At 45.2% G+C, this 24861-nt stretch overlaps 1 protein-coding gene across 1 annotated transcript; it reads right to left on the bottom strand.

Moving 5' to 3' along the window:
• Positions 1 to 5348: 5348 nt before the first annotated feature.
• Positions 5349 to 23493, bottom strand: LOC142906396 (uncharacterized). Its single transcript, XM_076054070.1, has 3 exons — positions 23485 to 23493; positions 15935 to 16085; positions 5349 to 8059 (listed from the first exon to the last, which is right to left on the bottom strand). The coding sequence occupies exons 1-3, from the start codon at positions 23491 to 23493 to the stop codon at positions 6471 to 6473; spliced, it is 1749 nt and encodes a 582-aa protein (XP_075910185.1). The 3' UTR covers positions 5349 to 6470.
• Positions 23494 to 24861: the final 1368 nt, after the last annotated feature.

Raw genomic sequence — 24861 nt, forward strand, 5'->3', positions numbered from 1 at the left:
TAAATTGCCTTGCAAATAAATGCTTTGCTACCTGTTAAAGGCCAAATCCTTTCATGTAATGATTTTTACATGTCATTTATATTAGTTCACACAAACACTCCATCCATCTGTTCCTTGCCCGGCCCCTCTGTCAAATTTTAGAACCCATTGTGGCCCGCGAGTAAAAAAAATTGCCCACGCCTTGTTTAATGGCACAACATAGCGAGGCAGGTGCTTAGTTTTGGTGGGGCTGATGGTTAAGGCCCCACCTCTTAGTGCAGGGGTGGGGAACCTTTTTTGTGCCAAGGGCCATTTGGATATTTATAACATCATTCGGGGGCCATACAAAATCATCAACTTAAAAATTAGCCTATTATATTTGGTCAAACATTTAATTAACTCACCCCTAATGCGATGGCTGGAACTGCTTCTCTTTGGTGAGTCGTGTGGAGATATTAGCTGGCATTGATGATGTTAGCTGGTATTGATGATGTTAGCTGGTATTGATGATGTTGCTACTCGCAACTGCTTTTCCAGGTTTGCTCCAAGATTGATTGAATTTCGAGTCCCGCCTGCGGTTGCCTTGGCAGGGCCAGACCAAATGATTTCGCAGGCCTCATGGCTGGCGGGCCGGACGTTCCCCACCCCTGTCTAGTGACACGCTCCAGGTCTAGATCATTCGCATACGTAACATGGATGACAAATCGGGAGCAAGCTCTCAAGCGCACCCGGGCATCAATCCGCCTCCCATTGTATCTATATCAGATATAGATTGCTCTGGTACGGACATGGAAGGTTTCTCGAACGACGTGGACCAAAAATATTTTAAACAGTGTACGGAGCCAGAGGACATTACTGTCGAACCCCAAGGTTAACGGGGAATAGCTTCGTCTTCCGGCAAAGTAGCTTTACTCGGCCCTGCTCAATATCATGGAAGTCCTTAATTATTGTGAGCAGAGAGTCAGAGACTCCGAAAGCATGAAGAACAACCCAGAGTCCAGACCTATTGATGGTATCATAGGCATTGACCAGGTCAATAAAGCAGAGATGTAAGTCCTGTCGGAATTCAACACTCCTCTGCTGTAGCAAACGGAAGGAAGATGTGGCATTTGTGGCTGCCCTGGCCTGAAACCACAATGGGGCTCCCCAATCCTCTTCTCAGCATGCCTGGCAAGGTGATGTTGAATAATCCTTGCCAGGACTTTTTCCGGCACTCTAACACAGGCACAGACTCTAACCAAAACTATCGAATAATTACACGGTTTATTTAAAATTGCACTTTCAATTAATGTGCCTATTAATGTCATTATTTCGGCAAAAAATGTTTTTATCTTAAACTAGTGCAATGAAAAAAATACCCTTTATTGTAAAATTTGCAAAATAAAGACGATATAATTCCTGTACTGTTTTAGTTTATCTTTCTGAATACACATTTAATGAAAATGTGTTTTAGTGAATGGTTGTTTTTGAAGGTGATACCGTGTAAATGTTTTCCAAAGCTGCTTATGCAGCCGTCACCATCTCCAGCCGTGATTTCTCCACTTCTGTCCGAAGCCATCACCATCTCTTGCGGATTTGCAATGCAAAAATCTGTCTGGCTACTGCCCACCGGTTGATTTATTCGATCCATCTTCGCAGTGGACGCTCTATAGGTTGTGTTCCCTCCTTTAGCTCCCATTCCCACGTTAGTCACGACCACCGGCCGTCATCTCTTCAAGTTGTGTGTCCTGCCTCACCCCACCTTTCTAAACTAAAATTATGCCTTTAATTTGCATATGATGCCCAATTGACGTGTCCGTCTTCCATTCTCAGTTTAATTCCTAGCATGTGCATCTCTATGCTTCCTTGTGCACTTCTCAACATTGGTTCCATTGTCTTCGTCAATGGCCATGTTTGTGATGCATCTGTTGTTGCAGGTCATATCCACTGATTAAAAAACGTTCTGCTTTAGGAAAATGGCTTTGTTACGTTTCATGATTTAAGTTCAGATTCCAATCAGCACTGTGCTCTGCCCTGATACGCCTCTCTTAATAATTTTCATCCCTCTCCCCCTTCAACAACCGCCCCACGTATAAATGCACTTCTATGTTTTCAAGTTGTGTCCCTGTTCTTTTTGTTCAATTTGTTATTCCCCCGCACCTCCAATAAGCATTGTTGCCTGCGTACGGTGCGAAAGAAGTTCAGCATGCAAACATACGCTGCGTTGAAAACTTACTCTACAGCATATTCACACTGGAGACGCAGGAGGGTGCTGCTATGAGATTGCCACATTTTTGACTGTAGACAAAGCCTGGACAGATTTCTCAGTCAGCACTCAGTCTAGAATTATCAGAACTACACAGTAAACGACACAATGCGGGTGCTATATCTCGTAAGAATGAATACCCACCACCTAAACACAAATGGTAATTCCTGGACAGGTGACAACTCTAGCCATGCCCATGAAAAAATATATAGTGACTAACTTGGAGACGTAACTTCTTTGAGGCAATTCTTTAATTACACACCGAGCATACTGTTACACACTCTCTGCTGTAATACAACGCTCTGTCCCTCGCTTAAACGCAACTCTGCACTGGTGGCTAGCCTACAACACAACGCTCGCCATCTGACACGGACGGCGCTGAACTAAGACAGGCAACTACTGCTAGCAGCACAATTATCAAGTGGATGACAACAGCGGCGAAGGCGACGATCTTCAACAGCAACGACGACGACGACGGCGATCCCACTCCAAACGATGGCCCTCATCCCCTGCTCGGGGTCCCCTTTAATCCTGTTAGCGTGGCCTCGCTCCACTCCGGCCACGCTCCCCTTCTAGAATCTACTAGCAGGCTCTCGACGTGTCCTACCCGAGATCCTTCTCAGGTCTATTACGTGGTCTGCTGTCAATCAGGGCTGCTTCACTCTGCAGATCCCCTTCCCTGCCAGCAGCCAGCGCTATGCTACGTAGTGACCAATTCTATGTGACTACACATACACAACATCCTGACCATCACTCGCCTATGCGGATGATAAAATATCAAGCATTGGAGATTTAATTCTGATCTACTGTTGTTCGTTTTGATTGATTTTGGCACAGTTTAAAATATATATTTTCATATCAGTACCAGCGGGAAGTACCCAGCGTTTCCCGGGGGAAAAATATATTTACAAACTTGTCTTCTCTTAAAAACATAACATATACATACACAAACACTAAGCTATTGTGCCCTTTGTCCATTTGTCCGTCAACAAAATTATAGGAGCGACACTGGAAAAACGGCGTATTCTATTATTTAATTTATTTTCTGTCAACGTGACTTTACCGAAAGAACCAAAGAGTAATTCCTGCAGTCACGAAAACTTTGAATCTAGTTTTAGCGTGTTAATGTTAAATAAACGTGTTGTCTCCTATAGAAGCCTGAGTCTCCATTTGAGCCCACTACAACTGGTGTTGGAAGTGGCCAAACGTTAGTTAATTAACTATAGATTATGGAGACTAGGCGAACAATACGTACCAGGTCTCCAGATGAAGAGGACGACGACCCACCGGCCCCGGGGATGTCGGCGCAATCCCCCAGCCCCCACTGGGGGCCTGGGGTGTCCACCTCCGGTTCCAAACCGCCCTCCAAATTGCCTTACCTACGAGTCCTACTTGGTACAGGCCGGACCCGCTATTGCCCCCTGTTGGGCCCTGACTGCAGCTACATATTTTCCAGTAGTGGTGGCGGCGTATTACGCCTGACAATTACCCACCACATTAAGAAGCACGATGGTAGTTTGCAGTTGTGTGTCGACTTTAGGAAGCTTCATAAGATATCGGTGGCTGACGCGTATCCTCTCCCTCGGATGGACGATTCACTGGACGCTCTGGCGGGAGTACACAACTTCTCCACCCTTGATCTCCTGTCCGGATTTTGGCATTTGCCACTAAATGAGGCCTCTAAACCCAAACGGCTTTTCGAACACCTCAAGGCCTGTTTGAATTAAATCAGCTTCCCATTGGACTCCACGCAGCACCGGCTACGTTCCAATGACTGATGGAGCTGGTGCTGGCTGGACTTCAATGGGACTCATGCTTACAATACCTCGACGATGTCATCGTCTTCAGCCGTACGTTCAAAGAACATCTTGATTGGTTACGCGCTGTCTTTCTTAAAATGCGAGCAGCCCATCTCAAATTCAAGCCGCAGAAGTGTTACCCCCTTCAGAAATCCGTGCGGTATCTTGGTCATATTGTCAGTAAATCGGGCATGGCGATAGATCCCGACAAAACCACGTGTGTTCGGACGTGGCCGACCCCCACGTTGATGATGCAGGTGCAGAGTTTTATTGGTTTTGCGTCTTATTATCGCCGGTTTGTCACTGGGTTCGCTACCTTCGCAAAACCTCTCCACGCCTTGACGGTTATGGGTCAGAGGTTTCATTGGGGGGAGGAGGAAGCTGCATTTGTTGCGCTTCGCAATTCCCCTCCGCTACTCTGACTTTGCCATGCCGTGTGTCCTTGATACTGACGCAACCAACACCAGCATTGGCGCGGTTCTGTCCCAGGTTGTCAACGGGGTGGAGTGTGTTGTTGCATACGGCAGCAGAGTGCTGTCGCCAGCCGAACAGCGTTACTGTGTCACGCGCCGGGAACTATTCAGGTCTCCCGCATTAACGAGTTGATTGCTCTGGACATCCCTGGTTCGGTTCCCGTCACCCCTCGTGGGAATAAATATTTGTTGGTTGGCGTCGAATATTTATCGCGCTGGCCGATGGCCTGGCAGCTATGGATGGGAGCCATCCGGTAGTGCCACCTAGGCACATGCCATGGTACAATGGTGAGCACACAGGACTTGTAATCAATACAGAGGTACTATGTACAGGGGCGGCAAGCAGCTAAAAAATGGTGCACGTTTATTATAAATACGACATTCTCAAATGGTTTCGAAATTAAGTGTCTTATCAGCAGAATCGTGCAGAGTTTCTGCCGAACATACACAGCATTAGTTCCTAACACACTTTGGCAGAGTTGGTGTCACTGCCTGGGAAAGGAACATTAATGGTGATTTTGTGGAAAGTCAGGTGAAATGGGTGGTTGGTCAGACTGACCAGCACCCTGTGCTGTGTGGATCGCTCGTGGTTCTGGCCACCAATCGCCAAGCAAATTGGTTGCAGAGACTTCCACGTGTAGAGTGACTTCAGTTGTGTGCAACCGAGTTGCGCAACTGCTTGCACCGGCTGTGGCCGTGTGCGGAAAGCTAACTCGGGTCAAACCTGGGTTTCGAAGCGCGGTGTAGCGTTAACCATGACACTACCGCTCCACACAATCACACACACGCGAAGATCGACACCAAATACGTGCTCTGTTGCACCGCACAGCAACTCACACGCACACTGCAGTGTCCAATAACAACACAAATGTATTAATCATGACAACCACCTGCTCTGCCACTCAAAGCAATGTCCATCACATGGCCATCAACGTGACACATATAGTTCATCACGGTCACCCGACCAGCAGGAGTCACGTGTGTGAGCAGTCCGTGAATGTCGCCGGGCTATGGTGATGCAGTGGTGTGGGTTGGACAAGGGGCGGATGATGATGTCTGTCGTGGAAATCTGTGGAGCGGCACGGAACAAAAGTGGGACGGGTGGCCCAGTGTGGAGCAGGAGCCGCTCGGCTGGGACGAAGGTGGGGAGGAATCCACTGATCCGGTGGAGGCGTGGGGAGGAGGGCGGGACGCCGCGTGAAGCGCGACTCGTGGGAGTGGTGCCAGGCAGAAGGGGCACCTGGGACTCCGTACGCGGGACCCCGGCCGTTGCACCTGGGCTGGGGGGGGATCTGCTGCCCTGCAGGTGGAGCGAGGCCGGGGGGAAGGTGCTCTCGGTCCGGGTGGATGGGACGAATCAATGCGGATGGAGTTGAGGATTCGAGAGGAGGTTTGCGGAGGCGGAGAGGAAGGCGGCTGTTGCGGGACTTGCGGTAACGCTGCCGTGAAGAATAGGGAGCAAAAGACTCGTGTGCCGGGGCCGGTCTGGTATCACGGTGGCGTGGAGGAACCCAGGGCTTTGGTGGAGGTGGAGGCAGGTGGAAAGCAGGGAGCTCCCAATCCTGGGGTTTAGCTTGATTACTCATGGGTGGAGGTGATGGTGCGAGTGGCGGTGGTGGCGATAGTGGCAGTGGAAGCGATGGCAGAAGTGGAGGTTGAGGCAATGGCAGGAGTGAAGGTGGAGTCGATGTCAGCAGTGGGGGTAGAGTTGATATCAGTGGTGGAGGCAATGGCCTGAGTAGAGATGGAGGCGATGGCAGCAGTGGAGTTGAGGATTCGAGAGGAGGTTTGCGGAGGCGGGGAGGAAGGCGGCTGTTGCGGGACTTGCGGTAACGCTGCCGTGAAGAACAGGGAGCAAAAGACTCGTGTGCCGGGCCCGGTCTGGTATCACGGTGGGGTGGAGGAGCCCAGGGCTCTGGTGGAGGTGGAGGCAGGTGGAAAGCAGGGAGCTCCCAATCCTGGGGGTTAGCTTGATTACTCATGGGTGGAGGTGATGGTGCGAGTGGCGGTGGTGGCGATAGTGGCAGTGGAGGCGATGGCAGAAGTGAAGGTTGAGGCAATGGCAGGAGTGAAGGTGGAGTCGATGTCAGCAGTGGGGGTAGAGTTGATATCAGTGGTGGAGGCAATGGCCTGAGTAGAGATGGAGGCGATGGCAGCAGTGGAGCCGATGGCCCGATTGGAGGTGTAGGCGATGGCAGCAGTGGGGGCGATGTCCTGAGTAGAGATGGAGGCGATGGCCTGAGTAGAGGTGGAGACGATGGCCTGAGTAGAGGTGGAGGCGATGGCCTGAGTAGAGGTAGAGGCGATGGCCTGAGTTGAGGTGGAGACGATGGCATGAGTAGAGGTGGAGGCGATGGCCTGAGTAAAGATGGAGGCGATGGCCTGAGTAGAGGTGGAGGCGATGGCCTGAGTGGAGGTGGAGGCGATGGCCTGAGTAGAGGTGGAGGCGATGGCCTGAGTGGAGGTGGAGGCGATGGCCTGAGTAGAGGTGGAGGCGATGGCCCGAGTGGAGGTGGAGAAGATGGCCCGAGTGGAGGTGGAGGCGATGGCCTGAGTGGAGGTGGAGGCGATGGAAGCAGTGGAGGTGGAGTTGATATCAGTGGGGGAGGCGATGGCCTGAGTAGAGATGGAGACGATGTCCTGAGTGGAGGTGGAGGCGATGGCCTGAGTAGAGGTGGAGGCGATGGCCTGAGTTGAGGTGGAGACGATGGCATGAGTAGAGGTGGAGGCGATGGCCTGAGTAGAGATGGAGGCGATGGCCTGAGTAGAGGTGGAGGCGATGGCCTGAGTAGAGGTGGAGGCGATGGCCCGAGTGGAGGTAGAGGCGATTGCCTGAGTGGAGGTGGAGGCGATGGCCTGAGTAGAGGTGGAGGCGATGGCCTGAGTGGAGGTGGAGGCGATGGCCTGAGTAGAAGTGGAGGCGATGGCCCGAGTGGAGGTGGAGAAGATGGCCCGAGTGGAGGTGGAGGCGATGGAAGCAGTGGAGGTGGAGTTGATATCAGTGGGGGAGGCGATGGCCTGAGTAGAGATGGAGACGATGGCCTGAGTGGAGGTGGAGGCGATGGCCTGAGTAGAGGTGGAGGCGATGGCCTGAGTAGAGGTGGAGGCGATGGCCCGAGTGGAGGTGGAGGCGATGGCCCGAGTGGAGGTGGAGGCGATGGAAGCATTGGAGGTGGAGTTGATATCAGTGGGGGAGGCGATGGCCTGAGTAGAGATGGAGGCGATGGCCTGAGTGGAGGTGGAGGCGATGGCAGCGGGGGAGGCAATGGCAGCGGTGGAGGCGATGGCCCGAGTAGAGATGGAGGCAATGGCCCGAGTGGAGGTGGAGGCGATGGCCCCAGTGGGAGCGATGGCCTGAGTGGAGCTGGATTCTTCAGGTGAGGAGCACAGCTCTGCTTGGTGCCGGGGCTGTTTCCCCTCCCCTGCGCCCGCCGCTTTCGTCTCCGCGCCGCGGCCATACGAGCCCAGGGACTCGGTGCTCGGCCGAGACCTCCACCTTTCTTTCTCTGCAGCGCCCGGGAAATCTTCCTCCTTCTGGTCCTCATCCTCATTCTCATCGCTCTCTGCAAAAGTTACGAAAAACATCAACGGTGTCATTAGCTGAATCTCCCTGCTCCGTGTCTGTGAGTGCGTTGTGACCCTGGGGACAGACTTGCGAGTTTGTTTTTTACGTTTTTGAGCCAGGAGGCCAGGATTGGGAAAAACTTGGGCCACTTTTCATCCAGGCAACTGGAGAGCAGCACAGACTAAGTCTTACTTACCAAACATTTAAACTAACAACAGCATACTCTTTGGTATCTTTCGGTAAAATCACGTAGATAGAAAAATAACTAATAAAGTGAAACCTTGGATTGCGAGCATAATTCCTTCTGGAAACGTGCTCTTAATCCAAAGCACTCGTATATCAAAGCGAATTTCCCCCATAAGAAATAATGGAAACTCAGATGATTCGTTCCACAAACCAAAAATACCGTATTCATATAAAAAATATTAATACAAAATACCTTTTTATATTTTTATTATTTAATATAAAGTAATCAAATTTATTAATTACATTTAATCGTGGCTGGTGTGAGGGAGACGAGATAGAGGATGGTTATTGTGTAGGACGACTTTCACTTGCAGTGCAGTTACTAAAGAACAGTCACTACACATGGACACAAAATAAAAAAATGCTTTACGCACACACACGTATTCACAACACTACAGTACTGTAGTAAACAGTATACACGTAGTCACAACACTATAGTACTGTAGTAAACAGTATACACGTGGTCACAACACTATAGTACTATAGTAAACAAGATAGGTTCGCACGGATGTTGACTATACGAGTGAGGCACACCGACTGAGACCGAGCATGGGAGACGATTACCCACAATCCCGCAGTATACACGTGGTCACAACACTATAGTACTATAGTAAACAGTATACACGTGGTCACAACACTATAGTACTGTAGTAAACAGTACACACGTGGTCACAACACTATAGTACTGTAGTAAACAGTATACACGTGGTCACAACACTATAGTACTATAGCAAATACAGTATACACGTGGTCACAACACTACAGTACTATAGTAAACAGTATACACGTGGTCACAACACTATAGTACTGTAGTAAACAGTACACACTTGGTCACAACACTATAGTACTGTAGTAAAGAGTATACACGTGGTCACAACACTATAGTACTGTAGTAAACAGTATACACGTGGTCACACTATAGTACTATAGTAAACAGTACACACGTGGTCACAACACTATAGTACTGTAGTAAACAGTATACACGTGGTCACAACACTATAGTACTGTAGTAAACATTACACACGTGATCACAACACTATAGTACTGTAGTAAACATTACACACGTGGTCACAACACTATAGTACTGTAGCAAACAGTGTACACGTGGTCACAACACTATAGTACTATAGTAAACAGTACACACGTGGTCACACCACTATAGTACTGTAGTAAACAGTATACACGTGGTCACAACACTATAGTACTGTAGTAAACAGTATACACGTGGTCCCAACACTATAGTACTATAGTAAACAGTATACACGTGGTCCCAACACTATAGTACTATAGTAAACAGTATACACGTGGTCACAACACTACAGTACTATAGTAAACAGTATACACTTGGTCACAACACTATAGTACTGTAGTAAACAGTATACACGTGGTCACAACACTATAGTACCATAGTAAACAGTATACACATGGTCACAACACTATAGTACTATAGGAAACAGTATACACGTGGTCACAACACTATAGTACTGTAGTAAACAGTATACACGTGGTCCCAACACTATAGTACTATAGTAAACAGTATACACGTGGTCCCAACACTATAGTACTATAGTAAACAGTATACACGTGGTCACAACACTATAGTACTATAGTAAACAGTATACACGTGGTCACAACACTACAGTACTATAGTAAACAGTATGCACGTGGTCACAACACTATAGTACTGTAGTAAACAGTATAGACGTGGTCACAACACTATAGTACTATAGTAAACAGTATACACATGGTCACAACACTATAGTACTATAGGAAACAGTATACACGTGGTCACAACACTATAGTACTGTAGTAAACAGTATACACGTGGTCCCAACACTATAGCACTATAGTAAACAGTATACACGTGGTCACAACACTATAGTACTGTAGTATACAGTATACACGTGGTCACAACACTACAGTACTATAGTAAACAGTATGCACGTGGTCACAACACTATAGTACTGTAGTAAACAGTACACACGTGGTCACAACACTATAGTACTGTAGTAAACAGTATACACGTGGTCACAACACTATAGTACTATAGCAAATACAGTATACACGTGGTCACAACACTACAGTACTATAGTAAACAGTATACACGTGGTCACAACACTATAGTACTGTAGTAAACAGTACACACTTGGTCACAACACTATAGTACTGTAGTAAAGAGTATACACGTGGTCACAACACTATAGTACTGTAGTAAACAGTATACACGTGGTCACACTATAGTACTATAGTAAACAGTACACACGTGGTCACAACACTATAGTACTGTAGTAAACAGTATACACGTGGTCACAACACTATAGTACTGTAGTAAACATTACACACGTGATCACAACACTATAGTACTGTAGTAAACATTACACACGTGGTCACAACACTATAGTACTGTAGCAAACAGTGTACACGTGGTCACAACACTATAGTACTATAGTAAACAGTACACACGTGGTCACACCACTATAGTACTGTAGTAAACAGTATACACGTGGTCACAACACTATAGTACTGTAGTAAACAGTATACACGTGGTCCCAACACTATAGTACTATAGTAAACAGTATACACGTGGTCCCAACACTATAGTACTATAGTAAACAGTATACACGTGGTCACAACACTACAGTACTATAGTAAACAGTATACACTTGGTCACAACACTATAGTACTGTAGTAAACAGTATACACGTGGTCACAACACTATAGTACCATAGTAAACAGTATACACATGGTCACAACACTATAGTACTATAGGAAACAGTATACACGTGGTCACAACACTATAGTACTGTAGTAAACAGTATACACGTGGTCCCAACACTATAGTACTATAGTAAACAGTATACACGTGGTCCCAACACTATAGTACTATAGTAAACAGTATACACGTGGTCACAACACTATAGTACTATAGTAAACAGTATACACGTGGTCACAACACTACAGTACTATAGTAAACAGTATGCACGTGGTCACAACACTATAGTACTGTAGTAAACAGTATAGACGTGGTCACAACACTATAGTACTATAGTAAACAGTATACACATGGTCACAACACTATAGTACTATAGGAAACAGTATACACGTGGTCACAACACTATAGTACTGTAGTAAACAGTATACACGTGGTCCCAACACTATAGCACTATAGTAAACAGTATACACGTGGTCACAACACTATAGTACTGTAGTATACAGTATACACGTGGTCACAACACTACAGTACTATAGTAAACAGTATGCACGTGGTCACAACACTATAGTACTGTAGTAAACAGTATAGACGTGGTCACAACACTATAGTACTATAGTAAACAGTATACACATGGTCACAACACTATAGTACTATAGTAAACAGTATACACGTGGTCACAACACTATAGTACTGTAGTAAACAGTATACACGTGGTCCCAACACTATAGTAAACAGTATACACGTGGTCACAACACTATAGTACTGTAGTATACAGTATACACGTGGTCACAACACTACAGTACTATAGTAAACAGTATGCACGTGGTCACAACACTATAGTACTGTAGTAAACAGTATAGACGTGGTAACAACACTATAGTACTATAGTAAACAGTATACACATGGTCACAACACTATAGTACTATAGTAAACAGTATACACGTGGTCACAACACTATAGTACTGTAGTAAACAGTATACACGTGGTCACAACACTATAGTACTATAGTAAACAGTATACACATGGTCACAACACTATAGTACTATAGGAAACAGTATACACGTGGTCACAACACTATAGTACTGTAGTAAACAGTATACACGTGGTCCCAACACTATAGTAATGTAGTAAACATTACACACGTGGTCACAACACTATAGTACTGTAGTAAACAGTGTACACGTGGTCACAACACTATAGTACTATAGTAAACAGTAAACACATGGTCACAACACTATAGTACTATAGTAAACAGTATACACGTGGTCACAACACTATAGTACTGTAGTAAACAATATACACGTGGTCACAACACTATAGTACTATAGTAAACAGTATACACGTGGTCACAACACTATAGTACTGTAGTAAACAGTATAGACGTGGTCACAACACTATAGTACTGTAGTAAACAGTATACACGTGGTCACAACACTATAGTACTGTAGTAAACAGTATACACGTGGTCACAACACTATAGTACTGTAGTAAACAGTATAGACGTGGTCACAACACTATAGTACTGTAGTAAACAGTATACACGTGGTCACAACACTATAGTACTGTAGTAAACAGTATACACGTGGTCACACTATAGTACTATAGTAAACAGTATACACGTGGTCACAACACTATAGTACTGTAGTAAACAGTATACACGTGGTCACAACACTATAGTACTGTAGTAAACATTACACACGTGATCACAACACTATAGTACTGTGGTAAACATTACACACGTGGTCACAACACTATAGTACTGTAGCAAACAGTGTACACGTGGTCACAACACTATAGTACTATAGTAAACAGTACACACGTGGTCACACCACTATAGAACTGTAGTAAACAGTATACACGTGGTCACAACATTATAGTACTATAGTAAACAGTATACACGTGGTCACAACACTATAGTACTATAGTAAACAGTATAGACGTGGTCACAAAACTATAGTACTATAGTAAACAGTATACACGTGGTCACAACACTATAGTACTGTAGTAAACAGTATACACGTGGTCCCAACACTATAGTACTATAGTAAACAGTATACACGTGGTCACAACACTATAGTACTGTAGTAAACAGTATACACGTGGTCCCAACACTATAGTACTATAGTAAACAGTATACACGTGGTCACAACTCTACAGTACTATAGTAAACAGTATACACTTGGTCTCAACACTGTAGTACTGTAGTAAACAGTATGCACGTGGTCACAACACTATAGTACTGTAGTAAACAGTATACACGTGGTCCCAACACTATAGTACTATAGTAAACAGTATACACGTGGTCACAACACTATAGTACTGTAGTATACAGTATACACGTGGTCACAACACTACAGTACTATAGTAAACAGTATGCACGTGGTCACAACACTATAGTACTGTAGTAAACAGTATAGACGTGGTCACAACACTATAGTACTATAGTAAACAGTATACACATGGTCACAACAATATAGTACTATAGGAAACAGTATACACGTGGTCACAACACTATAGTACTGTAGTAAACAGTATACACGTGGTCCCAACACTATAGTACTATAGTAAACAGTATACACGTGGTCACAACACTATAGTACTGTAGTATACAGTATACACGTGGTCACAACACTACAGTACTATAGTAAATAGTATGCACGTGGTCACAACACTATAGTACTGTAGTAAACAGTATACACGTGGTCACAACACTATAGTACTATAGTAAACAGTATACACATGGTCACAACACTATAGTACTATAGTAAACAGTATACACGTGGTCACAACACTATAGTACTGTAGTAAACAGTATACACGTGGTCCCAACACTATAGTACTATAGTAAACAGTATACACGTGGTCACAACACTATAGTACTGTAGTATACAGTATACACGTGGTCACACCACTACAGTACTATAGTAAACAGTATGCACGTGGTCACAACACTATAGTACTGTAGTAAACAGTATAGACGTGGTCACAACACTATAGTACTATAGTAAACAGTATACACATGGTCACAACACTATAGTACTATAGTAAACAGTATAGACGTGGTCACAACACTATAGTACTGTAGTAAACAGTATATACGTGGTCCCAACACTATAGTACTATAGTAAACAGTATACACGTGGTCACAACACTATAGTACTGTAGTAAAGAGTATACACGTGGTCCCAACACTATAGTACTATAGTAAACAGTATACACGTGGTCACAACACTATAGTACTGTAGTAAACAGTATACACGTGGTCCCAACACTATAGTACTATAGTAAACAGTATACACGTGGTCAAAACAATATAGTACTATAGTAAACAGTATACACGTGGTCACAACACTATAGTACTATATTAAACAGTATACACGTGGTCACAACACCATAGTACTGTAGTAAACAGTATACACGTGGTCACAACACAAGCAATCGTCTTCAGGTGAAATAATACAGCAGGCGGACTGCTGAGACAGGAAGAAATGTAGCGAGAGAGCTACTGCAACCAAAGGTTACACTATATACGTTTGTGGTGGGATTTGCAAGTAAATGTAAGATCGCAGAGCAAGCATACCCCGGCTAATCCCTCGGCTACTCCGAGGGGGAGTGGGAGCGGAGGGGCTGCCGTAACGGGCGAGATAGTGGGGGTGAAATTTACAGAGGGTACAAGCTGATAGAAAGAGGATCAAACTCAGCAAACTTAGAAATGTAATGCAACTCATTGAGTCGGCCAACACAACAAATAATACTTTGCCTGGTTGATCACCGTCCTTCTCTGCTTGTGTGTCTCCCTGTGTGTGGGGAGCGGTGGTGCAGCTGTTAGCGCTACGCTGCGCTATGAACCTGGCGACCCGGGTTCGATTCCCGCTCACGGCCAACACCAGTGACGATTATCTGAACCGGTCCCGGGCCTCCCCTAGGTCGACTCAGCCTCAAATGAGTACCTGGTGCGGTGTGTAAACATCGCCACTAGGGAGACAAAGGCGGTCGGGCGTGGTGCTGGCCACCCACCCCCTCGTGTACTGTTCCGGCCTTCACAGGTGCTCGCTAACAGCACTTGCCCCTACAGTCTGTTCAGGCTATACGGGGGATCTTTGTGTCTCCCTGTCTGTGTTTGGTCTCTCTCTCTCAAATTTAGTTTCACCTGATGACGACTGCTTGAGTTGCAATCGAAACGTCGTATTCTATTATTTTGTTTATTTTTTCTACGTGACTTTACCGAAAGACCATTGAGTAACAACAGTGTTTTTACGAATCACAGCTAAGAGACAAACAACATTATATTTTCTATTAAACATAACATTTTAATAACATGTTAAAAAATACTTTAAATCTCATCACTGCTCCTCATACTCAATCCGTGATCAGTGCCGGATTATCCTCGGAACAAAATAATCATTAGCTGTGGGCCCCGCACTTTCAAGCGCCCCGCGCTAAATGATCTCACCCTATAAATCCCCGTTCAGTGATTCTGTACTTGCTCTATTACTATAGTAAAATTACAATTACTTTACTATGCAAGTTAAAAACTTCGTGCTTTATAATTGTGTTTTTTATTTATTCTGGGCACCTTTATAATATAAGCTACAGGACCCGCACGAGCTTAATCCGGCACTGTCCGGGATACTGTTCCAGTGCCCAACCAGGCTGTTGAAGACACCGTGAGTGGAGTTGAGGGGGATCGGTGGAGGTGTGAAGGGGGCGAGTGATGCCGACGGAAGGCGAGGGGGTCATCCGAGAGGGTGCCCAGTGGGGAGATGAAGCAATGAAATCGCTCCACGTGCAGGTGCTGGGTGGATTACTGCACAGCGGCATCGTGGGAGGTGGCGACGGCTCGTGGAGGTCTCTACCCACTAGTGGATTGACCATGGCTGATGGTGGTGGTGATGATGGATGTTGCTCACTCACTTGGCGACGTATGAAACGCCAGAGATGCACGGCGATGTGCAGGGTGTTCAGCAGCATGGTGGAGCTGATGGCCTCCTTGCAGCCGCTGTACAGCTGACCTACAGCGTGGAGCAGAGCAGGGAGCGCGCTGTCCACTATGGCCTGGCAGCTGCTGCTCAGCTCACCCATAGCCTGCAGGAGGGCAGGGAGCACGCTGTCCACAATGTCCTCACTGTGGCTACTGAACATCGGTCCCCAGGTGGCGACCCCTGCTGATGCAGAGACGTTCTTCACGAGTCCCGAGTAGTTGATCGTGGTGGTGGTGGTGTTGGAGGCGTTAATGTCCGAACCCCCACGCCGAGATCCTCCGAGGAGCTCCACCATCGGCTGCGTGAGCAGCAGAACCACAGTGAGGACAGCCGTGAAGATCGCCATGGTGGTGGTGGTGGCGAAGGTCTCTGAAGAACTCGAAGTGGAGGAGCAGCGTGGGGTGAGGTGGTTTCCTCTCCAGGAGCCGACTCCACTCTGACCTCTGCCGTGACGTCACCGGGCCATGACGTCACCGTGACGTCAGAGGTTTCCACGGCTCTTACGTCATTATAGCATTTGGAACGTGGCTGTGCAATGGAACATCAACACGTGATGCACTACAACACTGTATTGTTTATAGAATTGTAATACAATACTAATTATTCACATCTGAGACAGAACATCGGCAGAGGAGGGAGCCTCACTCCTCACTTCTCCCAACCAGCTTAAAAGTCGCTACGAATCTTAACAGCGTTCATTGAAGCTCTGTGGATGTGTAGGCCTTACTTTAACATATATTTCTGTGACCAGTCACTAGCAAATCACCCAGTTATTTCAATGCTAAATTCGCCTAGTTATTTCAATGCTAAATTCTCCTGTTTTGATTTGTACTAAGTGCCTCGGTGAATGTGTATGCTCTGACTTCAACGTAACTATTTCTGTAGCAGTTACAAGCGAGTCACTCATCCATTTCAATGCTAAATTCTATGCTAATCCCATTGTCAAGGGGTGCCTCTGCGGATGTGTATGCCTTAACTTAGCTATTTCAATGCTAAATTCTATGCTAATTCCTTTTAACAATGGGGGCCTCTGCGGATGTGTATGCTTTAACTTTTAACATAGCTATTTCTGTGACCAGTCACAAGCTAATCATTCAGCCATTTCAATGCTAAATTTTATGCTAATTCCTTCGTCAAGGCTCTTTGTTCCTCTCACACAGCTTAAAAGCCGTGATCTGAACGTGGCTCTTTCACTCCAGCGCTGTCCTACCAGACAGTCTCGCCCCCTTCACCTGATGAAGGCCGCTTGTGTTGTGGCCGAAACGTCGTGAGAATATTATTGTGTTATTTTATTTTATAAATTTATTATTTTATTCTCATTCTACGTGACTTTACCGAAAGAACCAAAGAAGATGTAGGTTTTTACTTTAACATAGCCATTTCCGTGACCAGTCACAAGCTAATCCCTCAGCTATTTGCACAAGCTAATCCCTTAGCTATTTCAATGCTAAATTACTAGTTGCCTCTGTGGATGTGTAGGTTTTGACTTTAACATAGCCATTCCTGTGATCAGTCACAAGCTAATCCCTTAGCTATTTCAATGCTAAATTACTAGTTGCCTCTGTGGATGTGTCGGTTTTGACTTTAACATAGCCAATTCCGTGACCAGTCACAAGCTAATCCCTCAGCTATTGATATGTAAACCCCTTTGTCAAGGTGCCTTACTTCTCCCAACCAGCTTAAAAGTCGCTACGAATCTTAACATCGTTAATTGAAGCTCTGTCGTCCCGACAGTACTGTACCTTTCACCTAAAGACGGCCGCTTGCGTTGTGGCCAAAACGTCGTGAGAATTTTATTGTGTTTTTTTATTATTTTATTCTCATTCTACGTGACTTTACCGAAAGAACCAAAGAAAATAAAATAATAAAGATATAAAACAATAAAATTCCCCAAATCAAAATTCATATACTGTTGATTTATTCACTCCATCTCCGCAGTGGACACTGCCGGTTGTGTTCCTTCCTTAGCTCCCATTCCCACGTTAGTCTCGACCACCGGCCGTCATCACTTCAAGTTGTGTGTCCTGCCTCACCCCACCTTTCTAAACTAAAATTACGTCCTTAATTATATGAAGTCATATGAAGTCCAATTGACGTGTCCGTCTTCCAGTATCAGTGTAATTCTTAGGATGTGCATCATCTCTACGCTTCCTTGTGCATTTCTAAACATTGGTTCTATTTTCCGTTTGTGATGCATCTGTTTGAAAAAAACGTTCTGCTTAAGGCATATGGCTCAGTTACGTTTCATTATTAAGTTAAGATAACAATAAGCACTTTGTTCTGCCCTGATACACCTCTCTTAATCATTTTCATCCGTCTTCCCCTTCAACAACCGCCCTACGTGTAGATGCACTTCTGTGTTTTCAAGGCTGTGTCCCTGTTCTTTTTGCGTTCAGTTTGTTATTCCCCCGCACCTCCAGTAAAGCATGGTTGGCTGCGTACGGTGCGAAAGAAGTTCACCATGCAAACATACGCTGCGTTGAAAAATGATTCTACTGACTGCAGACCAATCCTGGACAGATTTCTCAATACGAGTGCAATATCGAGGGTACAGATCAATACCAACTGAACACAGATGCTAATTCATGGACGGGTGGCAACTCTAGCCATGCCCATGCAAACATACACAACATCTTGACCATGAATCGCCTATGCGGCAGATTAAATGTCAAGCATTATACATTGAATTTCGATCTACTTTTGTTCGTTTTGATTTATTTTGGCGCAGTTTCAAGTAAGTATTTTTAATAGAATTATTATATTGCCATTTACTGTATAATTGTGAGAATAGACCAAGCACTGAGACATTGCCCAGGGTTGGTCTACAATCGAAAAGGTGGCAACCCCATAGCACACCCTCATGTGTTCCAGTGTTAACACATCGTATGTTTGTATCTTGAAATTCTTTCGCACCGTACGTAGCCCACCGCTCCCCCCACCACACACGTGCACAGCAGCTCCAGAGAGCGACTTTTGGGTCAGAGGTAGCCGCATTGTACTGGGGCCGTCCATAAATGAGGGGGGGGGGGGTGAGAAATGTGACGTCACATCAAAATGCGCAACTTTAAATAAATATAGACAACACGTTCTACGTAATTAAATAGACTTTTTAATAAATATTTTCTCCTACAACATCAGAGTGCAGCGCCACATTAAATAAGCACCACGATGACAATAGTTTAAAGCGATATGAAGCATGTTTTATTTTGGGGGGGGGGGCACAGCTTTGTACCGTTTGCACGTAGGGCGGTTGTTGAAGGGGAGGAGGGATGAAAATGATTAAGAGAGGCGTATCAGGGCAGAGCAAAGTGCTTATTATTATCTTAACTTAATAATGAAACGTAACTGAGCCATATGCCTTAAGCAGAACGTTTTTTTCAAACAGATGCATCACAAACAGAAAATATAACCAATGTTTAGAAGTGCACAAGGAAGCGTAGAGATGATGCGCATCCTAAGAACAACACTGATACTGGAAGACGGACACGTCAATTGGACTTCATATGCAAATTAAGGACGTAATTTTAGTTTAGAAAGGTGGGGTGAGGCAGGACACACAACTTGAAGTGATGACGGCCGGTGGTCGAGACTAACGTGGGAATGGGAGCTAAGGAAGGAACACAACCGGCAGTGTCCACTGCGGATATGGAGTGAATAAATCAACAGTATATGAATTTTGATTTGGATAATTTTATTTTTTTATATCTTTATTATTTTATTTTCTTTGGTTCTTTCGGTAAAGTCACGTAGAATGAGAATAAAATAATAAAATGACACGATAAAATTCTCACGACGTTTTGGCCACAACGCAAGCGGCCGTCTTTAGGTGAAAGGTAACTGTCGGGACGACAAAGCTTCAATTAACGATGTTAAGATTCGTAGAGACTTTTAAGCTGGTTGGGATAAGTGAAGCACCTTGACAAAGGGGTTTACATATCAATAGCTGAGGGATTAGCTTGTGACTGGTCACGGAATTGGCTATGTTAAAGTCAAAACCTACACATCCACAGAGGCAACTAGTAATTTAGCATTGAAATAGCTAAGGAATTAGCTTGTGACTGGTCACAGGAATGGCTATGTTAAAGTCAAAACCTACACATCCACAGAGGCAACTAGTAATTTAGCATTGAAATAGCTAAGGGATTGGTTTGTGCAAATAGCTGAGGGATTATCTTTATTATTTTATTGTTTCCCTTCTACGTGACTTTACCGAAAGAACCAAGAATATAGTATATGAATTAGATCATTTATTTATTTTGCTAACTTTACAATTAATCGTACATTTTAATTGTACTAGTTTAATGTCTTCAGGTTTAGTTTCTAATTCTCTAGGATAAAACAAGTTATTTTGTCAAAAAGAATGACGTTAATTGGCGCATACATTGAAAGTGCAATTTTAAATGAACCGTGTCAGTCTTCAAATACTGTTCTGCTTATTCCCACCTTGTTGGTGTCCCTATTGTCTCCTGCACCCACTAACAACGGAGTTATTGTTGGGATGGAGAGAAGCACAGCCAGCAGCCAGCCAGGAAACTCGAGACATAGAATATATTAATAGCAGCATGACTTACACTGCTACAGCAGCGAGGTGGTCATGTAACTATTTACATTCTCTGTGTCGCAAACATTAAATGGCAACTAATCTTTCCGTGGTACGCTTGTCCCCACGATTTGAGGACCAATTCCTTAGCGAAGGATTTACTACCAATTGAAGGATGATACAAGTGAAATGTGAAGTGGTAAGATTGACCTTAGATCATTGCAAGCCAATCCCAGATTCTGAGTGCGGAGTGACTCGGCAGGGCCGACGGCGTGAGCCTGGCACCTTGGGAGTTGTCATGGTCAGGGAGCAATGAGGCCGCGTTACCGGTTGTCTTAGTTTTGGGGAATTCTGTCTCCAGAACTCTGATCCACAGTAACGATGAAACAAACACAATGTAGAAAAAAGAACAGTTGCAAACGTTGCAGGAAATTGAAAGGCATTTTATTACAAAAATCATTACCATTCACACAAACAGTATAGTATTATAGTAGTTCGAAAATTAGACTGTAGAAAATAGTCATGTGTAATGATGAAAAATACTTGAATATAACATTTATCATTATCTTATTAGAATATATGAACGTGTAATGGCAAATTAAAACGATGCGATACGATTTGACAATCCTTTAGAGCGATACACTTAATCCAGTTAAGTTGAATGTGAACGCTGAAACACGTAAATATTACTGAACATATCGTGAATAGAAAAAAACTGATTTAACAAAATATCCATGCAATTAAAACATCAATGAAGCAGGTTGCTGGAATGGATGCTCCAGGCGCCACTCTACGCGTGAGTGGTGCCAGTGGACTGAGAGGCCGTGCCAGGAGTCGCTGTTGCTGGCTGCTCAATGACCACCACCCTCTCGGCCGCTGCAGGGAGGGCGCGGCGCTGAGCCTTGAACTTCAGCTTCCCGTCTTCAGTCAAGCAGCAGCTCACGCTCTGCGGGTCCACGTCCCTGGGCAGCTGCGTCTCCCTGTGGAACTCCTGGCAGCTGTGACTGTAGCTGCCGATGCTGACTTCTCCGCTCTTCACCTCGCGCCGTCCGGCCACCGCCAGCTTGTCTCCAGACACCTTCACGGCCAGGTCCTGTGGGGAGAAGTCCTGCACGTCCAGGGACGCGACAAACCCGCCTCCCTGCTCCTGTGGATCTTAATCTGGAACCCACTGCTCACGGCCGGCTGCTGCAGCAGTGCATCTCCGAGGCTGCCCGGAGCCCGCGTGTGGCTGCTGAGCTGATCGACTCCACGGAAGATTCTCTCCATCCTCTCGATCTCGCTCCTCATGTCTCGCTGCAGCTGCTGGAAAATACTTTGACCGCGGGGGTTCCAGACCGGCCAGCCTGGCCAGACGCTCCTCTCCATCACGTGCATCGCAGGGAAGTAAACACTGAGGGCCATGCTTGTTGATGTGCTTCACAGTGAGGCTCGCTTCAGTTGTGAGCGCTGCTCCCTCCTCCGCCGATGTTCTGCCAGTGCAGCTACAGGAGCTGCTTTTATAGCCCTGGCAGTAGCTATGAGCAGATGCCACGGGGAGCCAGAAGCGTCCAGAATGACGCAGCTGCTCCCAGGGCTTCCCTCATCCACAGCAAATAGCAGTGACTCATACCTGGGGTTCAGCTGTGTGACGCCTTCTCTAAACTAAAAATGATATTTCCATTGGAAACAAGCAGGCAAGACACAACTTTAATACACTATAGTACACCAGGACAGTGATATTTTGAAATGTACATATTGTCAATGAGAAAACGTGGTGTGCATTTGTGTCATTCCTTCACGTAAAGTCCTGGTCACAAAAGCAAAGTTTATGGGGAATAATAATACCCATTTTATATAGTTTTGAGGCATAAGCAATTAGAAAATAACACTTACTACCCAGGAACAAAAATCGTGTTACATAGTGAATTATCAGTGCAGAGCGAATTCCATGGCAGTAAACTGCTCACAGACTGCAGCCCGAGACACGAGTCACGCTCTTGGGAGCAGCTGCGTCATTCTGGATTCTTCTGGCTGCCCCTGGCATCTGCTCGTAGCTACTGCCAGGGCTATAAAAGCAGCTCCTGTAGCTGCACTGGCAGAACATCGGAAGAGCAGGGAGCAGCGCTAACAGCTGAAGCGAGCCTCACTGTGAAGCACATCAACATGGAAGCATGAGATGTCCTTAATTAACGCTAAGACACATTAATCAAAAACGCTAAAACACCTATTAGCAACATCAGAAAGGATGAGCGCTTTGAGCTTCCTCAATTAAAAAAAAGAGAGGACATCGTCATCCTCTCAGCCGACAAGGGCAATGTCACTGTCATCATGGAAAAAAAAACACATACAATAACAAAATTCAGGACCTACTGAATGATTGTAGCTATACCAAAGTCAATAGAGATCCCACCAACCGCCTTGTTACAAAAACCAACAATATCATCACTGATTCAACATCTTTAATCGAACCAACCAAGCGGCTTTCCTTAAAACCCTCTGCTGCTAGACCACACAGATTTTATGGCTTACCAAAAATCCATAAAGAAGATACACCACTTCGTTCTATCATCTTCATCATTAACTCACCCACCCACAAACTGGCCCGATTTCTGTCTGAGACCTTACAACCATTCACTGGTAAGACCACCTCAGCTGTACTTAAATCAGCTCACTTGGTATCGTTAATTAAGGACATCTCACTATCTCCAGGTGATTTGCTTGTCACTTTCGATCTAGTATCGTTGTTTACCAAAGTTCCTGTGCCTGACACCATTACAATCATTGAAGATGTGGTCCAACAAGGATTGAATGCTGATGTACCGGCCCTGGTTAGACACTGCCTCACCAACACTTACTTCACCTGGAATGGAACATTGTACAAACAAGTTGAAGCTACCCCAATGGATTCGCCCTTATCTCCAGTTGTAGCCACTGTTTTCATGGAAGAATGTTTTAGAGACGGATGCCATCCAGGCATCCACCCTACGGCTTTGTCTAAGAGGTACATAGATGACACGTTCGTCATCTGGCCACATGGCCTACCAGCTCTGGGCCAATTCTTCAACCACATCAATTCCATACACCCAGCCATCAGATTTACCATGGAGGTGGAAAAAGATGGAAAGCTACCCTTTTTGGATATCTTAATTAAAAGGAGACCTGGCGGTTCAATGAGCCACTCTGTCTACAGGAAAGCTACCCATACAGATGCTTACTTGAAACCGGATTCCCACCACCATCCATCCCAGAAGAACTCCCTCATCAAGACTCTATACCATGGAGCCCAATGCATTCCGACCAGGAACACATTACCAGTGAACTCAAACACGTACACCAGGCTCTCAGGGCTAATGGTTACTCCGACTACACAATCCGCAAAGCCATCACTCCAGTTATGAAGAAGGATCCTCTTGTGGAGCCACTCAAAACCATCACCTTACCCTACATTGCAGGGGTCACTAAAACGATCTAAAAAATCCTGAATAAACACAAGATCCAGGTCCGATTCAACACAGTACATAAAATCCGTGATCTGGTTCCATCTGTAAAAGATGCTGTTCCAGACATACAGTACCCGGGTGTTTACAAACTAAAGTGCCTCTGTGGTAGTAGCTACATTGGAGAAACCAAACGACATATCTCGGACCGCATCCGCGAACATAAAGCAGACTTGAAACACATTAGAACGAACTCCTCCGCCGTGGCAGATCACTGTTATAATTCAGTGGGCTCACATGACATTGACTTCTCAAAGACGGAGGTTCTGTGCAAGCCAACCGGCTACCATGAGAGATTCGTTCATGAGGCTATCCACATATACAAGCACGGAGACAATTTCAACCGAGAAGATGGATTCTGGCTTAGTAACCATTGGAAAGATGTTTTAAACCATTGCGGTTCTTAATTAATAATTTTATGGTGATCTTCAGACGGCAGCTCTTTCACTGGCATTGACTCTTAATACTTCTCACACCACGGTTAATGGTATGGTTTATAACATGATTATAACAGCGCCTCGCAGCTGTTTCTCTCCTCCCTCTGTTCCGACCATGGATGGACACATCAGTCTGAACGGGGCTGGTAGCTGTCCGTGGTGCTGATGTGGAGGGTAAGAATCCACCCATTTTTTCGCCATATAGCATCGTGATATATAACGACTTATTATTGGTAGCTCAGCTGATTGGAGAATATATAGAGTTTATTGTTAACATTGAGGTAGTTTATATTTTAGTTTTTTTTTATCTGTTTACTATATGGTATTCATTATATAGTGTAGTGCATACCCAGTTGCTGTTATGAGCTCTGCTTATTGAAGAATATATTGAGTACATTTATTA

The sequence above is a fragment of the Petromyzon marinus genome, chromosome 4 (assembly GCF_048934315.1).
Source record: "Petromyzon marinus isolate PM22_M1 ecotype Great Lakes invasive population chromosome 4, UKy_Petmar_22M1.pri1.0, whole genome shotgun sequence".
NCBI classification, from domain to species: domain Eukaryota; kingdom Metazoa; phylum Chordata; class Hyperoartia; order Petromyzontiformes; family Petromyzontidae; genus Petromyzon; species Petromyzon marinus.